This window comes from Fragaria vesca, linkage group LG4 (genome assembly GCF_000184155.1).
Source record: "Fragaria vesca subsp. vesca linkage group LG4, FraVesHawaii_1.0, whole genome shotgun sequence".
NCBI lineage: Eukaryota > Viridiplantae > Streptophyta > Magnoliopsida > Rosales > Rosaceae > Fragaria > Fragaria vesca.
Genome location: NC_020494.1, coordinates 322,974 through 344,744, shown reverse-complemented (window position 1 = coordinate 344,744; position 21,771 = coordinate 322,974). Strand labels below are relative to the sequence as shown.

Sequence of the window (21,771 nt, the reverse complement as noted above, 5' to 3'; positions counted from 1 at the left end):
TTGCTTGACGTGGAATCCAACTCCACTGTTGATTATTGAATAGATTCTCCAATTAGGGGCGAGGGAAGGATCGTCAAGAGCGCAGATCACTTCCCGACAATCATTTTCAAGAACAATGTTGGGAAACCATAGGTGAGCAGCTAGTTGAATACCCTTCATAATAGCTTCTGCTTCGAATTCAATAGAGAATTGTGACTGCCATGAAAGCTAGCTCCAGCCTCAGCAACCGTTGTGATTCCTCATAATCATTGGAGATAATCACAGTAGAAGTCTCAACGGCGGGAACAACATTCAAGTTGTGTAGTTGACACCATTCACCATAGCTTCTATGGATATACTCAATTGTAGCAGTCGGGTTTGGCCTACCACATCTTATTACCGCTTCACATCTTTGCTTCCAAGTTTCCAACAAAGTGAAACAGATGTATTGAAAAGAAAATCAAAATGATCATTTGATAACCACTTTGACTTCCCATTGATAGTGAGCAGCCAGTCCTCCAAAGAAGTAATATTTTGTTTATCAGGAACATACCCAAGGGAGCTCCCAAATCACACTGCAGAAGTCCAGGGGGACAAAAGCAGGCATGTTCTATAGTTTCCGGGTATTCTCCGCAGATAGAGCAAACTTGATTTGGAAAAATCTTTCTCCTAAAGATGTTCCAATTTGTAGGCAGAGCGTTAGACAAAACACGCCACAGAAAATTGGGGTTTTTTGGGATGTTCTTCGGGCTCCAGATCAGTGACTCCTTGCTTAAAGCTGCCATTGGCATGTAGTGTCGACAGCAAAATTGTGCCAACTATCACAGGATTTATATCAGGTTCTCTTACCAATAATCTCCACATGAACACTCTCCACCCTTGAAATGGTGAAACCGGTTATTATCTCTGACAATTATCTCTCTTCCGACGATCTTGGATATAAGTTTTGTTGCCGTGTGGCAATCCACACACACCCGGAGGTTCTTTGTTACTCGAATTGTTGTTCCAGCAGGAGTGCTAATGATGCCAAACGCTATGGCAAGCCTCTCACTGTGGTGACACAACAAGTACTTCTTTTGCTCCTCTTCCACATCTTGGAGCACCTCATTTGTGTTCGGCGCATATCCTTCTCGCTCCATCTGCTCCAAGAGAACTTCCAGAGCCTTGGTTATCTCATCATAATACGGGTGGGATTCATCTCCTGCTACAAAAGCATGAACCTTGTTTTTAACTTCAATCCAACTGCAGGCTGGCTTTTTTTTCATGCCCTTATCTCTCATCAAGATTCTCATTTTTGCTGCTTCTCTCCATTTCTTAGCAGCAGAATATATGTTAAACAATAGCACATAAGCTCCAATGTTCCCGGGATCAACAGCAAATATTTTTTCAGCAACCTTTGCAGCCAATTCAATGTTCTTGTGAACTCTACAAGCAGCCAACAATGTTGACCATACACTTCCTGTTGGTTCTATATGCATGTTAGAGATAAAGCTATAAGCTTGGTCCAACCTTCCAGCTCGACCAAGAAGGTCTGCAACAGCAGCATAGTGCTCTATACCTGGAGCGATCCCATATTCTTTGGTCATACTATTATAATACTTCCAAGCTTCGTCTACCAATCCAGCATGGCTACAAGCAGTCAATACAGCCATGAAAGCAACATAATTAGGCTTTACTGACTCCCCTTTCATCTGCTCAAATAAGGAAATCGCATCATGGGCGTGACCGTGCAATGCATATCCCATGGTCATGGCTGTCCATGATACCATATCATGGTGCTCCATTTTGTCAAAAATCCACCTCGCCATCTTAATATTACCGCATTTGGCATACATGTCCACTAGTGAGCTCGCTACGTAGATATTATCCTCAAACCCACCCCGTATTATGTATCCATGGAGCTGCTGCCCCAAATGCAGAGTTGTCAAGTGGGCACAAGCTGGAATGATACTTGAAAAGGAAACATCTGTTGGCTTAGTTTTAGCCCTCAACATACGCCGAAAGAGCACAAGTCCTTGATCAAACATACCATTCTGCACACATCCTCCAATAATCGAGTTCCATGAAATGGAATCACCCTGGCGTAGCAGGTCGAACACCTTTAGCGAGTCCTCCATACGAGTACAGTTTGCATACATGTCAATCAAGCTACTCCCAATAAACACATCCGCATCAAATCCATGTCTCACCACATACGCATGAATCTCCTTCCCCTTAACAACATCTACATACTCTGCAAAAACCGGAAGCACACTCGACAAAGTAAAACCATCCGGCTTCAATCCTGCACTCCCCATCTCTCGGACCCTCGCCAATGCCTCTTCATACATCCCATTCTGCGCTTCCCCCGCAATCACCGTGTTCCAAGACACAACATCTCGACGTGGCATCGTGTCGAAAACCTTTTTAACACTCGACTGACTTGAGTGAGGACTTTCATCGAACACTTGGTGTGCATGAAACCTCTCGACCTTGGCGTACATGTTCATAAGCGCATTACATGTATACAGATCAACATCCACGCCGCTCCGAACAACATTCGCATGAACAGCCTCGCCAAACCTCAGGTCCCCAATCGACGCGCTGCATTTGAGCACGGAAGGGAAAACATGTCGATCAGGTGAGACATTGTTGGCTTTCATTGTTATAAAACAAGACAAGGAATGGTGGAAGAGGCAGTGGGAAGCGTAGCAGCGAATGAGGGACTTCCAGGCAATGGGGGTGGGAGGGAAAGGGAGAGAGTTGAAGAGGGTGAGGGAGTGGCGTAGGAGGTTGAGGTTTGAGTAGAGAGAGAGGAGGAAGGAGAGGTCGGGAGGTGAAGGAGAGGGTGTGGTTTTGAGGATTTGGGCGTGGAGCTGTTTGGCTTGGGATTGGGTTTTGATGGTGCTTGGGTTTCTGAACAGGGTTTTGAGCATGGAGCAGCTCATGGGTTTTGCTTGTCAATCAAGACAAGACTGAGGCTTTTGCTGTTAGGAATTGTGGGGTTTTGGTTTCCCGTTCAAAAAAGGAGAAGAGGTTTTTTAGGGAGATCTTTTTTGTTTTTTTCCTTAAAAATTAAAACTTCCCCAAATAATTGTTCTTTGGGCTCCACTGATTAGTGAGTATCTTTAAGATTTTGCAATCAATTTTGGGTCTTCGAGGGTTTCGATAAGGATTTTGGGGTTTTTGTTTTTCATGAGCTTTGGTGGATCTAAATGTTGCATGGCGGAAGTGGAGTCATCAGTGTAATAGGGAGGATTGGGTTGTGGTTTCAAGGAGTGAAGTGGGTTTTTCGGGTGTTGTTTTGATTGGGGGATTTAGATCATGGAGCCTGTTATTGGAGGCAAGTTTAAGCTGGGGAGGAAGATCGGCAGTGGATCGTTCGGAGAGCTTTATTTGGGTATGTAGAGTGTGTATTAATTTGAAGCAATAGCTGATTGTTTTCAGTTGCATTGCTTGCTTGGTTCAGTTTTCTATCAAGTGCAGCTGGGTTTGTGTTTTGAAACTTTGAGAGTAATGTTGGATTGGTTTTGTTTCAGGGATTAATGTACGAACTGGAGAGGAGGTGGCTGTGAAGCTGGTATGTCAGGAAGCTTCATTGTTCTTGTTTTGTTTGACATCTTTTTGGGTAGAATTTGGTTACTTTCTTGGATGAGATTGGGGCTCTTCTGTGTGTTGACTGATTTGAAACTTTGTTAGTTAGTTTGAACCACTGGAATGTTTTAGGTAATGCAATGTATAATAATTTAATCGTTATTGTTGGGAGTGGTCTGTGATGGCATTGATAAGTTTGAAGCACAGTGACAGACTTTGGTTTGTAATACAGCATTTGTGTGTGTATTAAGATGTGTGGGTTTATTTGGTTTTAGAGTTTTAGTTTACTGGTATGCGTGTATCTAGCTTATGAAGATGTGTGGTATTAGTCTTTCAGGTTTAGAAACAAACTAGGTTTCACTGGCTGATTGCCGTGGGTGCCTTAATCCAGACTATTTGATTCCTTTTAGGAAAAACGTGTATTCATCAGTTAGCTGCCCTATGGTTCTCTTGTATGCTTTCTTGTAATCTAGATGTGTGGATATCTTAGTAGTTAACGTTGGCCTGGTATGTATGTTGGAATTCACACAGTACCAGTATTTTTTTTCTGATCCTTTGTTTTGTTCTCAGGAATCCGTGAAGACAAAACACCCTCAGCTTCACTATGAGTCAAAGTTATACATGATTCTTCAAGGAGGAAGTGAGTTTAGTTTATTTTCTCCTTTCCATGAAATGTTCACTGTTAGAGGCCAAAGTAAACTTATGTATTTTCTTACGTATTTAGAGTGTGTACACCATCTTAAATGGTTCGGAGTTGAGGGTGAATATAATGTCATGGTTATTGACCTTCTTGGCCAAAGCCTAGAAGAAAAGTTCAACTATTGCAACCGGAAGTTCTCTTTGAAGACAGTTTTAATGCTTGCAGATCAATTAGTAAGTTATTATGTTAAAGGATGGTTGATGTTTTCTTATAAGGAAAATGGAAGGTTGTTGACATGGCTCCCATGCTTATGCTTCCCCCTTATTTCTGTAGATAGACCGAGTGGAGTACGTGCACTCGCGGGGATTTCTTCACCGTGACATAAAGCCTGATAACTTCTTGTTGGGTCTTAGGCGTAAAGCTAATCAGGTACTTGAGTCTTTCAGTTGATTGTCTTAAATCATGGTCACATCTTTGTGTTTACATGCTTGGTTGGAATAATTTCAAATGAACTTGTATTCATTGGATACAGATCGAGTGTATAGCTTCGTTGATCTGTTCTATAAACGAAAACCTTGAACAAACCACCCTACATTTGTCCTACTATGATGAAGTGGCTTTTGTACTTATTAAGCTCCACTTCTACTCTCTCAGATAGCCAACATATATCTGGCATGTCCTTTGACTATATTCACTTACAAACGTAGTTTTTGTATACTATTTTTCCATGGATCACTATTTGTATAGGTCTGTTAGTATTGTTATTACACATTTATATACTCTAGCTCTTTCATAAACTAAACTTTTTTAAAGATGTCTGATTATAATTGATCTGAAGTGCAAGAGTAGAAAATGAAGCAAAATCACATGTTTGGTTGATTTACATGAAAGAAGTTTGACTTTTATATGCTTCCAGGATATTGAAATCATGCCCTGGAGCTGGACTAGTCTTATTTTAGCATTTATCAAGAGCAAGCTGATAACTGAGCTGTTTGTTTGAACCTTATTAACCTTAAGGATATGATCTGAGAACTTAAATACCTGTATTCTAGTATTAGTTTCATTGCTTTAATCATCTTGTCTATCACACTGTCACATGAAAGTGGGTGCAGGCCGTGCAGCAATAATTTAACTACAACATGGTTCCTTGAACAGCTGAACTATGCATTGCCTGACATTTCTTTTCTGGGTTTTGTTTTCTCTGCAGGTATATATCATTGATTATGGCCTTGCGAAAAAGTATAGAGATCTTCAAACGCATAAGCACATACCATACAGGTATCCGCTCTATAAATTTTCTAGTTCTCGTGACTTCCCTTGTATTCACTGCTTTTGTCACATTGATTTACTTAACACAAATTTGGTATTACAATTCTCTAACAAGTTTATATTCTTAAACATTTTTCGCACTGGCCTTCATAACGTTATGTTTCCTTGTGCTGTATCATTTCTTTTTATCAAATCATTTTGGTCAGCATTTTATTATACCTCTGTTCATCAGAAATATAATTATGTCAATGCATTCGGTTTACTTTTCTACATTTATTCTTTAGAATCTCAGTGTGACCTTTCTTACAGGGAAAATAAGAATCTGACAGGAACACCTCGCTATGCAAGTGTTAACACTCACCTTGGTATTGGTTAGTATGTAGACTTATTGGAGTTGGTGTTTTTTTTATGATTTTCATCATCTAAAAATATGATGGTAATAATAACTTTTGCAGAGCAAAGCAGGAGAGATGATCTGGAGTCTCTTGGTTATGTGCTTATGTATTTTCTTAGGGGAAGGTATGGTTAACTTACCAGTATTTTTGCTGTATCTTTCTTCTTCTTTATTCTATGTTCATATTTTAACTTTAATTTCTGTTTCAGCCTTCCCTGGCAGGGGTTGAAAGCAGGTACCAAAAAACAGAAATATGACAAGATCCGTGAAAAGAAGATGTTTACTCCTATTGAGGTATTCTCAAATTTTCTCATTAGTATATGCCTAAATTCTCTAATGACATTCATACCATGGCTGGTGGGGAGGAATGAAGCTAGGAAAACAGATTGTGTAGGAAGGATGGCAATATTAAAATACTACAAATCTGCTGCTTAAAGCAATAATTTCTATCCTTTAATCCTTCAACTTGGGAAGATTTGAAATGTTGGGCCTGGTACTGCATCTGTTCTCCACCAGAAAAGAGACTACTTTGAGTCATCCTTTTCAAAGGTGTTATGCTGTATAATCGCAATTGTGCAGTCAACAGTTATGTAAATGCCCTTTACTGCAGTATTTTATGCTTTCTGAATACTGTTATTCCAATCTGCAGGGTCTGTGTAAATCGTATCCGTCAGAGTTCACTACATATTTTCATTACTGTCGCTCATTACGCTTTGAAGATAAACCAGACTATTCATACCTGAAGAGACTTTTCCAAGACCTTTTTATTCGAGAAGGTTAGTATACTTGCACTAGATGCATTATTTGTAATGATGATTCTAATAAAAAAAGATGAACAAGTATGATTGGGCTACTAATTTTGTAAATGCTACAGGTTATCGATCTGACGACTATGTATTTGATTGGACAATGAAGTATCCACACATTGGCTCCAGTTCTAGTTCACGAGTGAGTACTTAAATTTTTGGGGTTTTCTGTGAAGGAAACAATTCTTTATTTTTGTGTGTATATCTGCATTGTTAATGATCGTTATTTCCTTACTGTCAGGCAAGTGCAAAACCAGCTTTGAGTCCTGGACCATCTGCAGAAAGAACAGAAAGGCCTTCAGGTTTGTAAATTTAAGTTTTCAACTAAGGCTTGAAATGCATCAGTATTTTGTGTAAATAGGTGTTTACATTGATTCAATATTTGTTCGTGGATCTGGTGCTATAGTCTATGATTGAATTAAGCTTTTATGTGTCAGCGAGATACGAGTTTCGAGAGAGACTTTCAGGTGCAGTTGAAGCATTTTCTAGAAGGAATGGTTCTGGGCAGGGTTTACCTGCCGATAACTCCAGACATAGATCAGTTGAAGATGCGCCATCATCCAAAGATGTGGTGAGTGGTGCCAACATCTTATACAACTACTCTTTATGTTTTGATCTAGTCTTCAAATGATTTCAGTGTTCATACTTCCTTTAGAAGCCTAAGTATATTTTTTTTGGTTTGATTTAGATTTTGTCAAAGGAAATTTATTTAGTGCCAAGTATATTCATTCTATACATTTCCATTGCATGTTTCTTGCAGCATCATGATTCAGGAAGAACCCGGAGTTCATCTAGAAATGGCAGCACCTCAAAGTGGCCTGTCATATCAAGCAGTAGGCCAAGCTCCTGTGGTAAGCCTAGCGAGAGCAGGTCAAGCCGGCTGGTCTCAAGCAGTGGTCATGATGATGTACTTAGAAGGGCACCTGTGTATGAATCGAAAGCGTCTTATACTCGTACTTCAGCTGCCAGAGGCGGTCGTGATGATGCACTTAGGAGGTTTGAGCTCCTTTCTATTGGTACGGAGAATAAAGTCTGATCTATCTACTGATAAAATAAAAACTTTTTTTAAGGTGTTTATTAAGTTCTGGTTTGTAACATGTGTAGTTACCTAGCAGAAATTGGTTACATACAGTTCTTGTTTCCCATGTATTTGTATCGACTCCGTTTAATTTCTTTTACCTTTGTTTCGCCAGTGGTGATTGCTTTTAAGATTTCTGTTTATGGCCTCTTTAAATCCCATATCTGAATTCTTAACCTTTATAAACCAATACTGTATTGCAGTTATGAACATAAATGGAACTGATTTGGTTTGATTGTTATGTCTTCATATGAAATGCTAGGAAACTGAAGGCAGAAAGCTAGTCAGGTTAGGTCTATAAGGTCCTGTTTGAAGTATGGAGGCATACATGAAAAGTGACTCCTTGCTTTTTTTTGGTCGAATGATACTTCATTAAGCCACAAGGGCAAGAGAGAACAACTTGGAATACACTGGAAGGAAAAACAAAAACATCAGATAACACGAATAACCAAACTAGCAACACAAAAGTAGACGCGAACTGGAAACTAGTAGCTAGCAAAGCAGCAAGTGCCGAGATCTCTTATCTTCAAAATCAACAACAGCGAGTTAGGGAGCATATGAGCCCATTTCTGAGAGCACAACCCTCGGCTGGGAAGGGAATGGAAAAAGCTAATATTCTCAAACCTTGTGAAGAGCATCTCCAATGTGGGGTCTAAGAGGCCAAGGAACATCACAATTTCTGTTGACGCAATTGACAGTAAGGAGGGAGTCACCTTCAACCACATTGGACTTGTAGTTGAATCTTTTGGCACCCGTGAGACCATCTTTAAGGGCACAACATTCTGCCACATAAACACTCAAGACATTTAAACAAAGAGCGCCAACAACTAAGGGGTTCCCCAAACTGTCTCTAATAACAAATCCAATAGCAGTAGCAGCAGGCGATGAGGTAACAGACCCATCAAAATTAAGCTTGACCCAATTTAGAGCGGGCGGGTACCAATGAATGGTATCATCCATTTGAGAAGTCGAGGCACAAGGACAAACATTAACGTTGCGGTAAGAGGTACTAATGAAGGCCGCATCATGAGCAACTGAGGTGGGTGTGGCTTAGGTAGACCGAAAGAGATAATGTTGTTTTGAGGGCTTCCAAATCTGCCTGCACATTGCACACAATCTTTAAAAACAGAGTATGACTCATTATCCATAATATGATTAATTAAACCATCCATATTAAAAAAAATAACGGAAGAATGTAAATTTCAATAGCTATTGTTAAATTTAACTAAAATTTAACTTACACCGACTGTTGGAGATGCTCGTCGAATCAACAACGTAAAATTTCTAAAATCCATAACCTGCAGACTCTCCCCATTTCCCCAACTATAAATCACTCTGTTGATTCTCACAGTCACCAGTCAGCCGTAAATTCGATAACTCCGAGATGGATCGCCGTCCCCTTCCTCGCCGTCGCCGGCCGTTCTTCATCGCCGCCGTCATCATTTCCGCTCTCCTCCTCCTCTCCACACCTCAGTCCGCTTCCGGATCTCCCTCCATACCTCGCAAACCCAACAAGTCGCCGTCATCGGTGTTCTCTCTCTTCAACCTGAAGCAGAAGAGCCGCTTCTGGAGCGAGTCCGTCATCCGCAGCGACTTCGACGACCTGGAGTCTCCGTTGACGGGCGCAACCAGCTTCACCAACTTCACCGTCGCAGGTAACGTCGCAAATTACCTAAAACTCCTTCCGATTGAGTCTATGTACCTCCCGGTCCCGGTCAATTTCATCTTCGTTGGATTTGACGGGAAGGGAAACCAGGACTTTAAGCTCCACCCTGAGGAGCTTGAGCGTTGGTTCTCGAAAATTGACCATGTATTTGAGCACACTAGGGTTCCGCAAATCGGGGAAACCCTAACCCCTTTTTACAAGATTAGCGTAGATAAAGAGGCTCGTCATGATCATCAACTTCCGCTTGTGAGTCATGTGAATTATAATTTCTCTGTTCATGCGATTCAAATGGGGGAGAAGGTGACCTCGATTTTCGAGAAGGCTGTGAGTGTTTTGGCTAGAAAAGATGAGGTGAGTGGTGATGGAGATGTTGAGTTATGGCAAGTAGATGTTGATATGATGGATGTGCTGTTTAGTAGCCTTGTTGGGTATCTTGAGATTGAGAATGCGTATAACATTTTCGTGTTGAATCCCAAGCGGGACTCGAAGAGGGTCAAGTATGGTTACCGGAGAGGGCTGTCGGATTCGGAGGTGAGGTTTCTGAAAGGGAATGCGAGTGCGATGCAGAGTAGGATTCTTGAGTCGGCGGGGAAGGTTCCGGAGGCTGTGGTTGCGCTTGATAAGGTTAAGAGCAAGAGGCCGTTGTATGAGAAGCATCCGATGGCCAAGTTTGCTTGGTCTGTGAGTGAAGACACGGATACGGTGGAATGGTACAATGCGTGTGAGCTGGCACTGGAGAATGTGGAGAAATTGAGTCGAGGGAAGGAAACTGCGGATATAATTGAAAACAAATTTGTGCAGTTGTTGAATGGGAGGCATGAGGATATGAAGCTTCTCTACAACAAGGCATTGAAATCTGGAGACTTTAATGATCTTCATGCCGAATGTCTTACTGATATGTGGATTGGAAGGGAGAGGTGGGCGTTTATTGACTTGAGTGCAGGCCCGTTCTCATGGGGACCAGCTGTCGGTGGGGAAGGTGTGCGGACAGAACTGAGTATTCCCAATGTGCAAAAAACAATTGGTGCAGTTTCAGAAATTACAGAAGATGAAGCTGAAGATCGCTTGCAAGATGCTATTCAGGAAAAATTTGCAGTATTTGGTGATAAAGATCATAAGGCAATTGATATTCTTCTAGCAGAGATTGATATATATGAACTTTTTGCTTTCAAACATTGCAAGGGAAGGAAAGTAAAGCTTGCTCTTTGTGAAGAACTTGATGAGAGAATGAGCGATTTGAAGAATGAGCTTCAATCATTTGAAGGTGATGAACATGATGATACTCATAAGAAAAAGGCTGTAGATGCATTAAAGCGAATGGAGAATTGGAATTTGTTCAGTGATACTCAGGAGGAATTTCAAAATTACACAGTTGCGCGTGATACTTTTCTTTCACATTTAGGTGCAACATTGTGGGGGTCTATGAGACACATTATATCACCTTCCGTAGCAGATGGTGCATTCCATCATTATGATACAATATCGTTTCAGTTGTTCTTCATCACACAGGAGAAAGTCAGGCATATTAAGCATTTGCCTGTGGATCTCCAGGCTCTCCAGCATGGACTCTCCTCATTGTTGTTACCATCTCAGACACCTGCTTTCAGTCAGCACATGTTACCACTTTCTGAGGATCCTGCTTTGGCAATGGCCTTTTCAGTGGCACGAAGAGCAGCAGCTGTCCCACTGTTGCTTGTTAATGGAACCTACCGGAAAACTGTTTGTGCCTATCTTGATTCTTCCATCGTCCAGTATCAGTTGCAGAGGCTGAATGATCAAGGCTCTTTAAAAGGGAAGCTTGCCCACAGCCGATCTACACTGGAAGTTCCAATCTTTTGGTTCATCCATGGGGAACCATTGTTAGTTGATAAGCATTATCAGGCAAAGGCTCTTTCTGATATGGTTATTGTTGTTCAGTCAGATTCTTCATCGTGGGAAAGCCACTTGCAATGTAATGGGCAGCCACTTTTCTGGGATTTGAGGAGGCCAATAAAAGCTGCCTTGGCTACTGCTTCTGAACATCTTGCTGGTCTGCTACCCCTTCATTTAGCTTACAGTCATGCCCATGAAACTGCAATCGAGGACTGGATGTGGTCAGTTGGGTGCAACCCTCATTCCATTACTTCTCAGGGCTGGACCCTTTCACAATTTCAGTCTGATACGATTGGTCGGAGCTATATCATCACAACTTTAGAAGAGTCGATACAGATTGTAAATTCAGCCATTCATCTTCTAGGCATGGAGCATACAACTGAAAAAATCTTTCGACTTATTCTGTCTGAGGAGCGGGATCTAGTTAACAAGTACAACTATGTTGTTAGTCTGTGGAGAAGGATTTCCACTACTACTGGAGAATTGCGATACTCAGATGCCATGAGAATGCTACATACCCTAGAGGATGCATCGAAACAGTTTGCTGATCAAGTAAATGCAACTATAGCCAATCTCCACCCAATTCATTGTACAAAAGAGAGGAGAGTAGATGTGGAGTATAACTTGTCTACAGCTCCAGCTTTCTTGGTTGTCCTGGGTGTTCTCTATCTTGTGTTAAGGCCAAGACGACCAAAGCCAAAAGTTAACTGAAGATCCTGGAAAGGGTACTTTATAGTTAAGTGGTTTAGAGGATATACACTGATAAGCTTGTGGCTGTATTTGCTGTGTTCAAGGGAGTGAATCTATAGACTAGTGATGAGTAAACAGCAGATTTTTCAGATACGGCACCAGGTTTGATACTGGATAACTTGTTGTGATTCTTAGCCCCTCAGTTTGCTTTTAACTTTTACCAAATATGCACTTTCCTTCTCTTGTTTTAGCCTATGCACACATTTGGTCGTTGAGCTCTGATCTGTATTTGTATGTCTAAAGGTTTTGTGGTGCAGCGAATTTTGTTTGGTATACATTGTTTTAGTCAGAAATGAAGTTTTGCTTAAACGTCTGTGTTCTTCACTTTCACTTATTTGTTTGTTTTTCTCTTCCTCCAAAGTGAATAATAAGAGTAGCCGGAAGAGTCTTGCCCCTACCTGTAAAGCAAGTGAAAGGGGCATTGATGGTGAAGAGAAATGAATGGTTCTTGCAGATATGGCTGGGGATTGTGACTGTTTGGCTTGTTCTGAGTTTCATCTTTAGCCAGTTCCAGCGTGTTTCTTGTTATAGGAGACACTCTGGAAAGTGGCATGTTGGGTTTTTCTGAGCACGATGAACATACCACTTCCTGTAGCCTTGCCGAAGGTGCTTCATCCATCCCAAACTGTACCATCCCAAACTGTAGGTGATAGACTTTCTCAGCCTCACCTAAACCGTGTCCACCCTGGTAGGACTTCCCCAAGGTAGCCTTAAACCCTGGCCACTCTGACGTCCATCCACCAATGCTCCTTGATTAGGATCTGCTACACTCCTGTGTAACTCTTCAATATGACCGCCATGTGCAAGGGATTCAACCAGCATTAAGAACTTATGAAAAATAGCTACCTGTTCTCATTCCTCTGGTTGGGTTAGCTGTTTAGACCGAGAGAAAAGGAGACCAGTAGACTAGTCTAAAGGCTTGGGAACGGGAGATTTGCTAGTTGAGAGTTGAGACTTAGAAACTGATTAGATTAGTAGGCGAGACTTGCTAGGACTTTTTTTTTTTTTTGGGGAAGTAAATCAATGGCCGGTTTTGGTAGAATACGGATGTAGGCTAAGTAAATCAATGGCCGGTTTTGGCAGTAGGTTTCAGGTTTTACTGTGATTGAACTCCAGGGTACCTGAAGATCGTACCCTCAATACTGGAAATAATATCTGGGAACCAGCATTTTGTCAATAGATTACTGTAGGGAGAGAATTGTTCTCCATTTGCCTTGCTCACCCCACCTATTGCTTTCTATGTATAGACAGATCCATCTCCAAGAGTAATTTGACATAATTGGTTTATGCAATGGAAGACTGGTATTAATGTGTATGTCAAACTTCAGATTCACCCCAAATGAGCGAGAAAATATCAGACTTTTCTCACAAACTAGTCTGACACAAGAGAGGGTCACACCAGTGTACAAGGCCACGTATCACCCTCGGTGTTCCCTTTCGGAAGGCAGAGTTTGGCGACTTCCCATCGTTCTCTTGAAGAAGCATTTTGAGTGGAAGACCGGTGCTTAAAGCGGGAGTGCAATGCAGTATGATGGAACTCACATAGATATTTGGGCAGACAGTAGCTTGTCCAGAAGGCCTTTGAAATGTCAGCTCAGTAAGGTAGCTGAGCTCATTGATAGTGTATCATTCAGGCAACTTTCTTACCGGATGTCGCTCATCGGAATTTAAAGAGACTAGGATGGACGTTTTCTGGATATTGGGCCTCGTCGTACTGGACATAAACGAAAATAAAGAATACAACAATTTGTTTACCCAGTGAAACCTCAATTTGAGGGAAAACACTGTCGGGACTTTAACTCTTGAAAGCCCTTACTGAAAAGAAAATTCACCATGAATCAAGAACGAGTTAATTACAAACTTTGTAGCACTAACCGCGGCTACTATCTCTAGAACCCTAGCATATATGTTTGAAGCACTCTTCTTCTTCAATTAATCTTCTTCTTCAATCTCGAAGGAACTAACCACGTCCTTAATCCTTCAATCACATAAACAAGAAGTTCAACTCAACATGGAACAGTTGAACTTCTGACCTTATATATATGTTTGAAGTACTCTTCTTCTTCAATTAATATTCTTCTCAATCTGCAAGAAACTAACCACGTCCTTAATCCTTCAATCACATAAACAAGAAGTTCAACTCAACATGGAACTGTTGAACTTCTGACCTTACAAAGTATTGCAGCGGAAATACTATCTCTCAAACGTTATGCGTGCAAATGTAGTTCTCCAAGAATAGTTGTGCAAAAGGTAGTCTTGCAATAAGGCGCCAATTCTCCTTTATATGCATCCAATAATCCTTTCAACGTCACTAACATAATTGACATCCAATTAGGAATTTTAGTCGGTACTAAATCATGACAAGGAGACGTAAAATATTTAGGGAAAGAAGAATTGAATGTTGCACATTGTTCAAGACTCAAAGATAAGAAATAAAACATAATTTATTCTAAAAAATAAACTTTTATATTTTTATACTTATTATTATATTGTAATAAATGAGGATTGTTGTTGTAATAAATATTTGAATCTTTAAAATAGGGAAACTGTTGGATTTGGTATACAAAATTTTTAGAGATTTTGAGTTTTGCTTCCCTGTTTATGTAGAAAATATAAAGAAACTGTTGGACTTGCTCTTACATGATAGAAACCCTTCTTTTCTAGACCCCAACAAAGTCTGTTGAGGAATGCATAAATTCTATTGGTATATGATGAAGTATAAAGTGTATAGACAAAGAGATAGCAAGAGAATCATCATCTTATTTATTGATAGGAGCCCTTTATATGGTAAGGATATGAATACATAGATCTAGTTAAACTACATATCCTATTGGCATAAGGCCAAGGCACACATAAAGAATATCTAGAAAGATACATAATATCCTAGAATACTCCCCCTTGTGCCGCGCGCTGATATGCCGATGGTGCTGATCTGTTGCCTCGTCAAGTCACAAAAACCCTGTGGGAGAAAAACTGAACCTTGATCGTAGGAGAAAAAGAGTATAACGCACCCTTCACATTTGATAGTGACATGTATGTATGTGCTAGACTCCCCCTGAAGTTCGCACCTCCCCCTGATCTTTACATCAATCATAGGGCTCTTCTTGATTCTTACTAATCACGGAAATTTCAACAACTTAGCATGTCAATGCTCTTTAACATGTCTTCAAATGTGGCATTAGGCAATGATTAACTAAATCATGCCGTATTGTTTTCAAATGATCTTTTACACTTAGATCTTGAGGAGAAGGCCGCTTGTGAACTCAAAACATAAGTTCGTGCAGGAAATCAGATTTCCGTGCAGCATGACCTTCAGTTACTAGAACAGTCGTAACTTCCTCTAGGAAATACATATGAACGAACCATAAACGGTTTTGGAAACTAGACTCATTTAGCTTTCCAACCGTATATTACACAAGTTCTGGTTCGTCAGGAGCTATTCACAAAGTCCCGTCGAAGTTGACTGTTTTGCCAAAATCAGATTCTCGGACAGATTCGTCATACTTTACGAAAACGGCCATAACTCACTCAATATGATAGGTATGAACAAATGGTTGGTGTCCCTGGAAATTAGACACATAGACCTTTCCAATGGTACCAATTTCACGATTTTCCAGTGAGTGAGATTTCCTGTAGGTCCCGTGGAAGTTGATCTACGAAACTTGGCAGATTCTGATTTCGTTATTGATGTGTCTTTCTTATATAGGGATAGAATAAACCTCAACCTTTCATACCATTAAGTATTGAAAAAAGAGTTACTGCCATTACATTGACGTTGCGTGGGCGCATAGCTACACTTAGCTTTACAACTTTTCGTAGCGAATGAGATGTCAAGTCTTTCGTATTGTGTTGAGTACATTGATGCGTCTTATTGTACTTAGATGAGAACTCCATCTCTTAACACATATTTGTCATTTTGCTTTAGACAAAACAACGGATCTCTCTTTAGAGCAAAGACCTTGACTAATCATGGGAGTATATGTAGGCCTCACTAGTTATAAAGCGCCTAAGCCGATTGATGGATAATCATCATCAATACAGTCATCGAGTGCTTTATCGAGACCGTGTATTCCCAAGATCTTTTTCTTCGGATGTTGATACATATTGGCATCTCTTGATCCATCAAAAGGCCATGTAAATCCAGAATGAACACGCAAATGCATAATTCATCATATCCCTTCCAAATCAAACAGAGTCCATGTGCGTTTCAATACATTTAGCAAACACGTGCTCCTGTGGTCTGGAGCCACTTGATTCAGATGAATGAAGTTCGTGTAAAATCTTCATGTATATCTCTGATCCCATAGAGATGTTATTATGACCACATTCATAGGCTGCATGTTCAGTTATTCGGAAACTACCAAACTGACAAAGTAGTGGAGTTCAATGACATCCATTACGAGAGCACATCTCATCGTAGTCGATCCCAGTGCGTGATAGTGAGAGACCTTGCGCCATAAGGTGAGTCTAAACTCTTATTCTCACTACGCTATCTAACAAAAGTATTGTTGATAGGGTTTAGCTTGCGGTGTCGGCATCACCTGCCCAAGGACCTATCTCTTTGTTAATGCTGGATCGCATCTTTCCATTAGGCCAATCAACTAAGTTGATATTCATCAACGATGGGTGGTTCGATAGTAGACTCATTATCCCACGTCCTCATGTACACTAGTGTAATACTTGTAGAGATCTCTATATGGATTGGATATGACATTGAGGCGTCCCCCAACGATAATCACAATTCAGACTTCATGAGACGGATTTGAGTATCACTAATCAATGGATTAGGTTGTGCCAAACTCTCTTTCTTCCTAGTGCGAGAAAGTATCGAACCTAAGGGTCTCCCTCCTTTTGGGGAGCCACATGGCCTTGTGACACCAATTTTGCCACTATATGGCGTCATTATATCACCATCCATGGTGATGGCGTTAAGACCAACACATTTTGGTCACGCCATGTTCTCTTGATGGGACATCAATCCTTGCAGACATATTTGCAGCATGTGATCTGGTCACTTTAACACTTTAAGCATTTGGGATCAAGACGAGACTTAGTGGGGACAAACCACGACAATTCACGTCTGTCCACTTGAACACTTGTGTTCTTATCTCCCCCTAATGGCGGGAATATTGTCTCATCAAAGTGACAATCCGCAATATAGCGGTGAATGAGATTGCTTGACAAGGTTTCTACATATGCGGATTATAGGTGGAGGTTCACATCCAACCTAAATACTTATTCATCTCAAATGACCCATCATTGTGTGCAGTGGCAGTGCGATTTGACACCTAGAATAAATATCTAGCTAAGCTCAAGGATTGGAGATCCGTTTCAATCCTATCGAGCTCAAGGATTACAATTTCGTGTCAATCCTGGTACACAGTCACGAGCTGTAGTACAACAATATTCAATGATGGTGGGTCGTAGATGAATAGTAAAGCTGCATGTAAATATTGCATAGCCCCAAGACCCAATAGAAAGATTGGTGCGCATCAATAATGTTCGAGCGACAAGCTAAAGTTGCTTAGTCGTAGCCTCGGTGAGACCGTATTGCGTGTGAACATGGGGTACAAGACACTTCAACTTACATCCCGATAAACTTCTTTAAAGAATGGGTAGTGAGCCCGTAGAAGTATAAGCAACATAAACAGTAGATAATAGTGTAACACGTGACCAGTGTGCTAACACTTCAACCAACACCATAAAGCATAAAAGGTGTCCGCAAGTTGGTTGTATCTATCTACATAGTTTGATGTAAGAATAGAATGTTCACTTTTGTGTCATTTAGCGTAGGAGGGTCTCACTCCTAATTTAGCTAAAGAATAGGCTTTCAAAACTAGGAATGAGCATTGCAGGGGGTCAATGCGACATCGAGGGAAGGCCGGTGCACCACAATTGCTTGAGGAATTGACCGGACGACCTCCAAGAAGTTGGAGTCGTGTTTGGGTGACGTCAATGTCCCCCGGGTCACCACCATACTTCATGGTGATGCTAGATCTCGAATGTCTTCGTTTTAAGCGGAAGAATGGATGTCCATGAGAATTTCTCAAAATTTGGACCATTATATCTCTTCCAGGTTGACCAATTTGGTCAAACCAAAGCCTATTTGAGTCAGTGTCCCAAATATCATGTTTGGCGACAACATGGGACTCGATATTCGAATCATAGTGACACACAATCCACTAGATTGACTCATGAATTTCTCCAAGATGCGCTTCAGTCTGCATTCATGAGAAGGTATACACAAAAGAATTCTTGTTCATTCTCACAATGTGTTTTCAAATGAAAACTATTAGCAGGAATGTCTTTAAAGCTCAATATGGTTCGATTGCCTCTCAATGTATAGAGGGTATCTGTGACATTGATCATGGTGCCATGAGACATCAAGATTTAAGCTAAACCGCGTCCTTGAATGATCGGTATGATTCAATCATTGTAGTCACAGAAGATTTACAAAGGCACAAAATCCAATGATAGTTTCTGGTTCCTTAGAATGTTGTGGATAGTTCCACTATCTGCGAAGCACTCAATGTCTCGATGAGACATATCTACAAGAAGGAGTAGATAGGCTAGTTAATAGTTCCACTTGAACCATTTAGAAGGATTGAAAGAAGCTACGAAAAGCTGCAATCCCGAGAGTGCATAAAAATTTCCGCGCATAATGACTTTTGCGCGCTAAAACAACCATAAATTCCTCGTTAAAATAGATATGGACGAACCCCGAAAAGTTCTAAAAACTAGACTCATAGAGATTTCCAATGATATAAAGCTCACTGTCTGGTTCGTCCGGAGCTGTTCACAAAGCTCAAACGAAGTTGACTGTCCAGAAGGGACAGATTGCTATTTTTCGCAGAATTGGCATGTGCGAAGCTGTGAAGCTTGCAAGTGGCGTGTAGGCTTTTGCCTTTGCCACAAGTGACGTGTGTATGATCAAAACCAAGTCCTTTCGGTCATTCTAAGGTCGTAAACTCCATGACTAGTTAGCAAAAGCTCCCTGACATGAACATAAACTAACTCAGAGGATCTAGAGGATTAGATCATGATGATAATTTTCCGGTTTTTGATAAGTCTTCAACGTCTTTTGCAAGACGGAAATTGGTTTAATAGCGTAGGGGGATCCAAAATCAAAAGCTTTCGGTAACTCCAAGTCAGTATGACCAGACATGTCCGTGGAGGGTCGGTAGTGCGAGGCACACTTGAACCCATTATCTCCTTAATTTCGGACAATTCTAAGACATCACACTGAGCTTGGATGAGCCTAGTTGAACAATTGATGATGGAAAATCCGCTAAAGGGTAGAAGACTTAACTTAACCGGAAACACGTGGGCGATCCTCATTGAGGATGCGGTGCCATGAGTCACCTTCAAAGGAGGGGACCAAAATCGACACAATATGCCATGTTTCTAAGGACGATGTAAGAATGTACATCTTGTTTGTAAATTAATATGAACCATAAGAGGAGAATAGTTTCACTTTGAAAAAATTCTCAAGGCATTCATTATTGCCAATGTGAGTACATCAAAGTCTCAAATAGACGAAAGACGTCAATATAACGCCTTAGTACATATAGCTTGGAATGAAAATCAATGTCTAGCCGATGACGTCAAAGTCATGAGTAGCTAGAGCAGGATCCGAATCTTTGAAATTCGCGATCATGAGGATGACGTTCTTGTCCTCATATTGATTTTCCATACCTTTTTGTATGCATTTATAATTTGAAGGAGCTTGACAATCTTGAACCAGTGATCCGAAGATCCACAACGGTTGCATTGTCATGAGCTGACGTGAGTAGTTTTGACAAAATGGTGTCTAAACCGGGAGTGTCGCTATTAGAGCCGGCGACACCTCCCTCTCTTTTCTAGACATCGGCACGACGTTTTCTGCCGTTGTCATGACTCATATTGTTGTCCCCACATTAGGGGATAATCCTAAATAAATTTATCACATTAGCGTATATATACAATTCCCGTTTGTATGATCAAAATCAAGTCTCGCTGGTAATTCCAAACCAACTTGGAGGACCTAGAGAACTTGATGATGATCGAATCTGCTAATGGTTATGGATCATGATGCCACAAAAGATCATCGACAATATGTAGTCAATTAAGCAATCCACTTGACTAATAACTCAACAAGTAAAGTTATATGGACGTTTCAAGAAACGCTCTATGAGTGCATTCCACAGTACTTTGTGGTCATTCTTTTTGCACAGATTGCCATTGAAGGCTTGTCGATGTGGCGTGTCAAAGACTTTGAGCGCATGAGATGTGAAATCTCGGCATCTAGGCTTGTTAGCCTGGGGGTCAAAATATGTGGTTTAATCCTTTCTAGTGAAAGGTTCCAAAGATATCAAGTGAAGATTCGCCTTAGGTATCAAGTACATCAAAACTCAATGAGCAGAATGTGACGTTGCTCTTGCATACAAAACCAAGCTGTTATGAGACTCGATAGAGGTCACAAACAATGTTTTTAATGGTTTGTCCTTCGGATTGATCATACACAATCCGGAAAAAGCCGCGAAATGATCAAACACAATTCGGAAAAGGCCTTGGATTGATCAAACACAATCCGGAGAAAGGTCGGGGTTGATCATACACAACCCGGACAAGGAAGCAAGAGTGATCAAACACACTCTTGACCCGTGAATAAAATTCCGGGATTTTTGGTACCTGCACACACAAAATCCCAAGCATAGAATGGAGATGGAGAATGGAGGAAAAGATTTTATCATCCCCGAGTTATTGAACTTGAAAAAGTTTAAGGTTTCAAAACATACATTTCTGGTTTCTTTGGAAGACGAGCAATCTTGAAATCTTTGGTTTTTAGAGGCTGCCGAGAGGAGAAACAACGTTTTGCCTACTTATACTTCGAATTTAGGGCTGAAAATTTGACAGGAGGAGCAACTCTGGATGGGGAAGCTTCTGTCAAAATTTCAGGTTGATCGGAGCAAGGGAAGGTGGCGAACCGGTGGTCGGTAGCGGTGGCGGTCTGGAATCTTCCGGCGGCCGGTTCGGAGACTTTCCGGCCAGTTCTCAGGGTGAGGCCGGTGGCGTTGGATCTGGGATGGAGAGAGCTTTCTGGGGATATAAAATTACGGCAGAGGGCAGTCGGAATTTTGGTCGGAAATCAGGAAAAACAAGGCTGTCCGATTTTAGGGTTTGGAAAACAAATGGTGGGCTATTGGCTCTAGGGTTAGAATAAAGTGCATGATAACGTGATGAAGTATAAAGTGTATAGACAAAGAGATAGCAAGAAAATTATCATCTTATTCATTGATAGGAGCCCTTTATATAGGGAATTACACAATACCAATATGGTAAGGATATGAATACATAGATCTAGTTAAACTACATATCCTATTGGCATTAGGCCAAGGCACACATAAAGAATATCTAGAAAGATACAGAATATCCTAGAACAGTATATGATTTATTGGCATCCCTATACAAAAGAGAACAAGTCTGAACAAGAAAGTTCTAATTTGTTTAGGGCTTAATGGTTAAATATTTGATTGATGATATGATTAGTTAATCTTGATTTAAAGGAAAGAATCTTATGATTGGGTTTTATGATCGTTAGGATATTAGATTGTATTAATGCATATGTGCTAAGAATGTCTAGTTTGAATAGGACTAATATGAGTATGCATCTGATATTAATTGGAATTGGATTGCACGAGGAAAGAATCCTACATGGTTTAGGATATTCTCTCATTAATTATTGGAGTATATTGTCAAGATCTT

The 21,771-nt window shown here is 40.7% G+C and overlaps 4 protein-coding genes across 4 annotated transcripts; 2 read left to right on the top strand and 2 right to left on the bottom strand.

The window, feature by feature from the left end:
- Positions 1-548: 548 nt before the first annotated feature.
- LOC101303690 (putative pentatricopeptide repeat-containing protein At3g23330-like) lies at positions 549-2,906 on the bottom strand. The gene has a single exon (XM_004296329.1). It carries the CDS (start codon positions 2,904-2,906, stop codon positions 825-827), a length of 2,082 nt encoding a protein of 693 aa, XP_004296377.1. The 3' UTR covers positions 549-824.
- Positions 2,907-3,237: 331 nt separating this feature from the next.
- Positions 3,238-7,697, top strand: LOC101295222 (casein kinase I isoform delta-like). Its single transcript, XM_004297780.1, has 14 exons — positions 3,238-3,358; positions 3,498-3,538; positions 4,123-4,192; positions 4,277-4,425; positions 4,526-4,621; positions 5,400-5,470; positions 5,771-5,832; positions 5,917-5,980; positions 6,065-6,149; positions 6,505-6,631; positions 6,730-6,803; positions 6,903-6,963; positions 7,099-7,232; positions 7,422-7,697. The coding sequence occupies exons 1-14, from the start codon at positions 3,283-3,285 to the stop codon at positions 7,695-7,697; spliced, it is 1,386 nt and encodes a 461-aa protein (XP_004297828.1). The 5' UTR covers positions 3,238-3,282.
- Positions 7,698-8,357: 660 nt separating this feature from the next.
- On the bottom strand, positions 8,358-8,699 carry LOC101294936. The gene has a single exon (XM_004297779.1). The coding sequence runs from the start codon at positions 8,697-8,699 to the stop codon at positions 8,358-8,360; it is 342 nt and encodes a 113-aa protein (XP_004297827.1).
- A 424-nt stretch (positions 8,700-9,123) lies between these two features.
- LOC101294652 lies at positions 9,124-12,330 on the top strand. Its single transcript, XM_004297778.1, has one exon. It carries the CDS (start codon positions 9,124-9,126, stop codon positions 11,986-11,988), a length of 2,865 nt encoding a protein of 954 aa, XP_004297826.1. The 3' UTR covers positions 11,989-12,330.
- Positions 12,331-21,771: the final 9,441 nt, after the last annotated feature.

Excerpts from the sequence above, each read along its gene's own strand:
- LOC101303690 (XM_004296329.1), bottom strand. The coding sequence starts at position 2,906 with ATGAGCTGCTCCATGCTCAAAACCCTGTTCAGAAACCCAAGCACCATC.
- LOC101295222 (XM_004297780.1), top strand. The coding sequence starts at position 3,283 with ATGGAGCCTGTTATTGGAGGCAAGTTTAAGCTGGGGAGGAAGATCGGC. Across the intron at positions 5,471-5,770 it reads CATAAGCACATACCATACAG|GGAAAATAAGAATCTGACAG; the intron begins GTATCCGCTCTA and ends CCTTTCTTACAG. Across the intron at positions 5,833-5,916 it reads TAACACTCACCTTGGTATTG|AGCAAAGCAGGAGAGATGAT; the intron begins GTTAGTATGTAG and ends TAACTTTTGCAG.
- LOC101294936 (XM_004297779.1), bottom strand. The coding sequence starts at position 8,699 with ATGGATGATACCATTCATTGGTACCCGCCCGCTCTAAATTGGGTCAAG.
- LOC101294652 (XM_004297778.1), top strand. The coding sequence starts at position 9,124 with ATGGATCGCCGTCCCCTTCCTCGCCGTCGCCGGCCGTTCTTCATCGCC.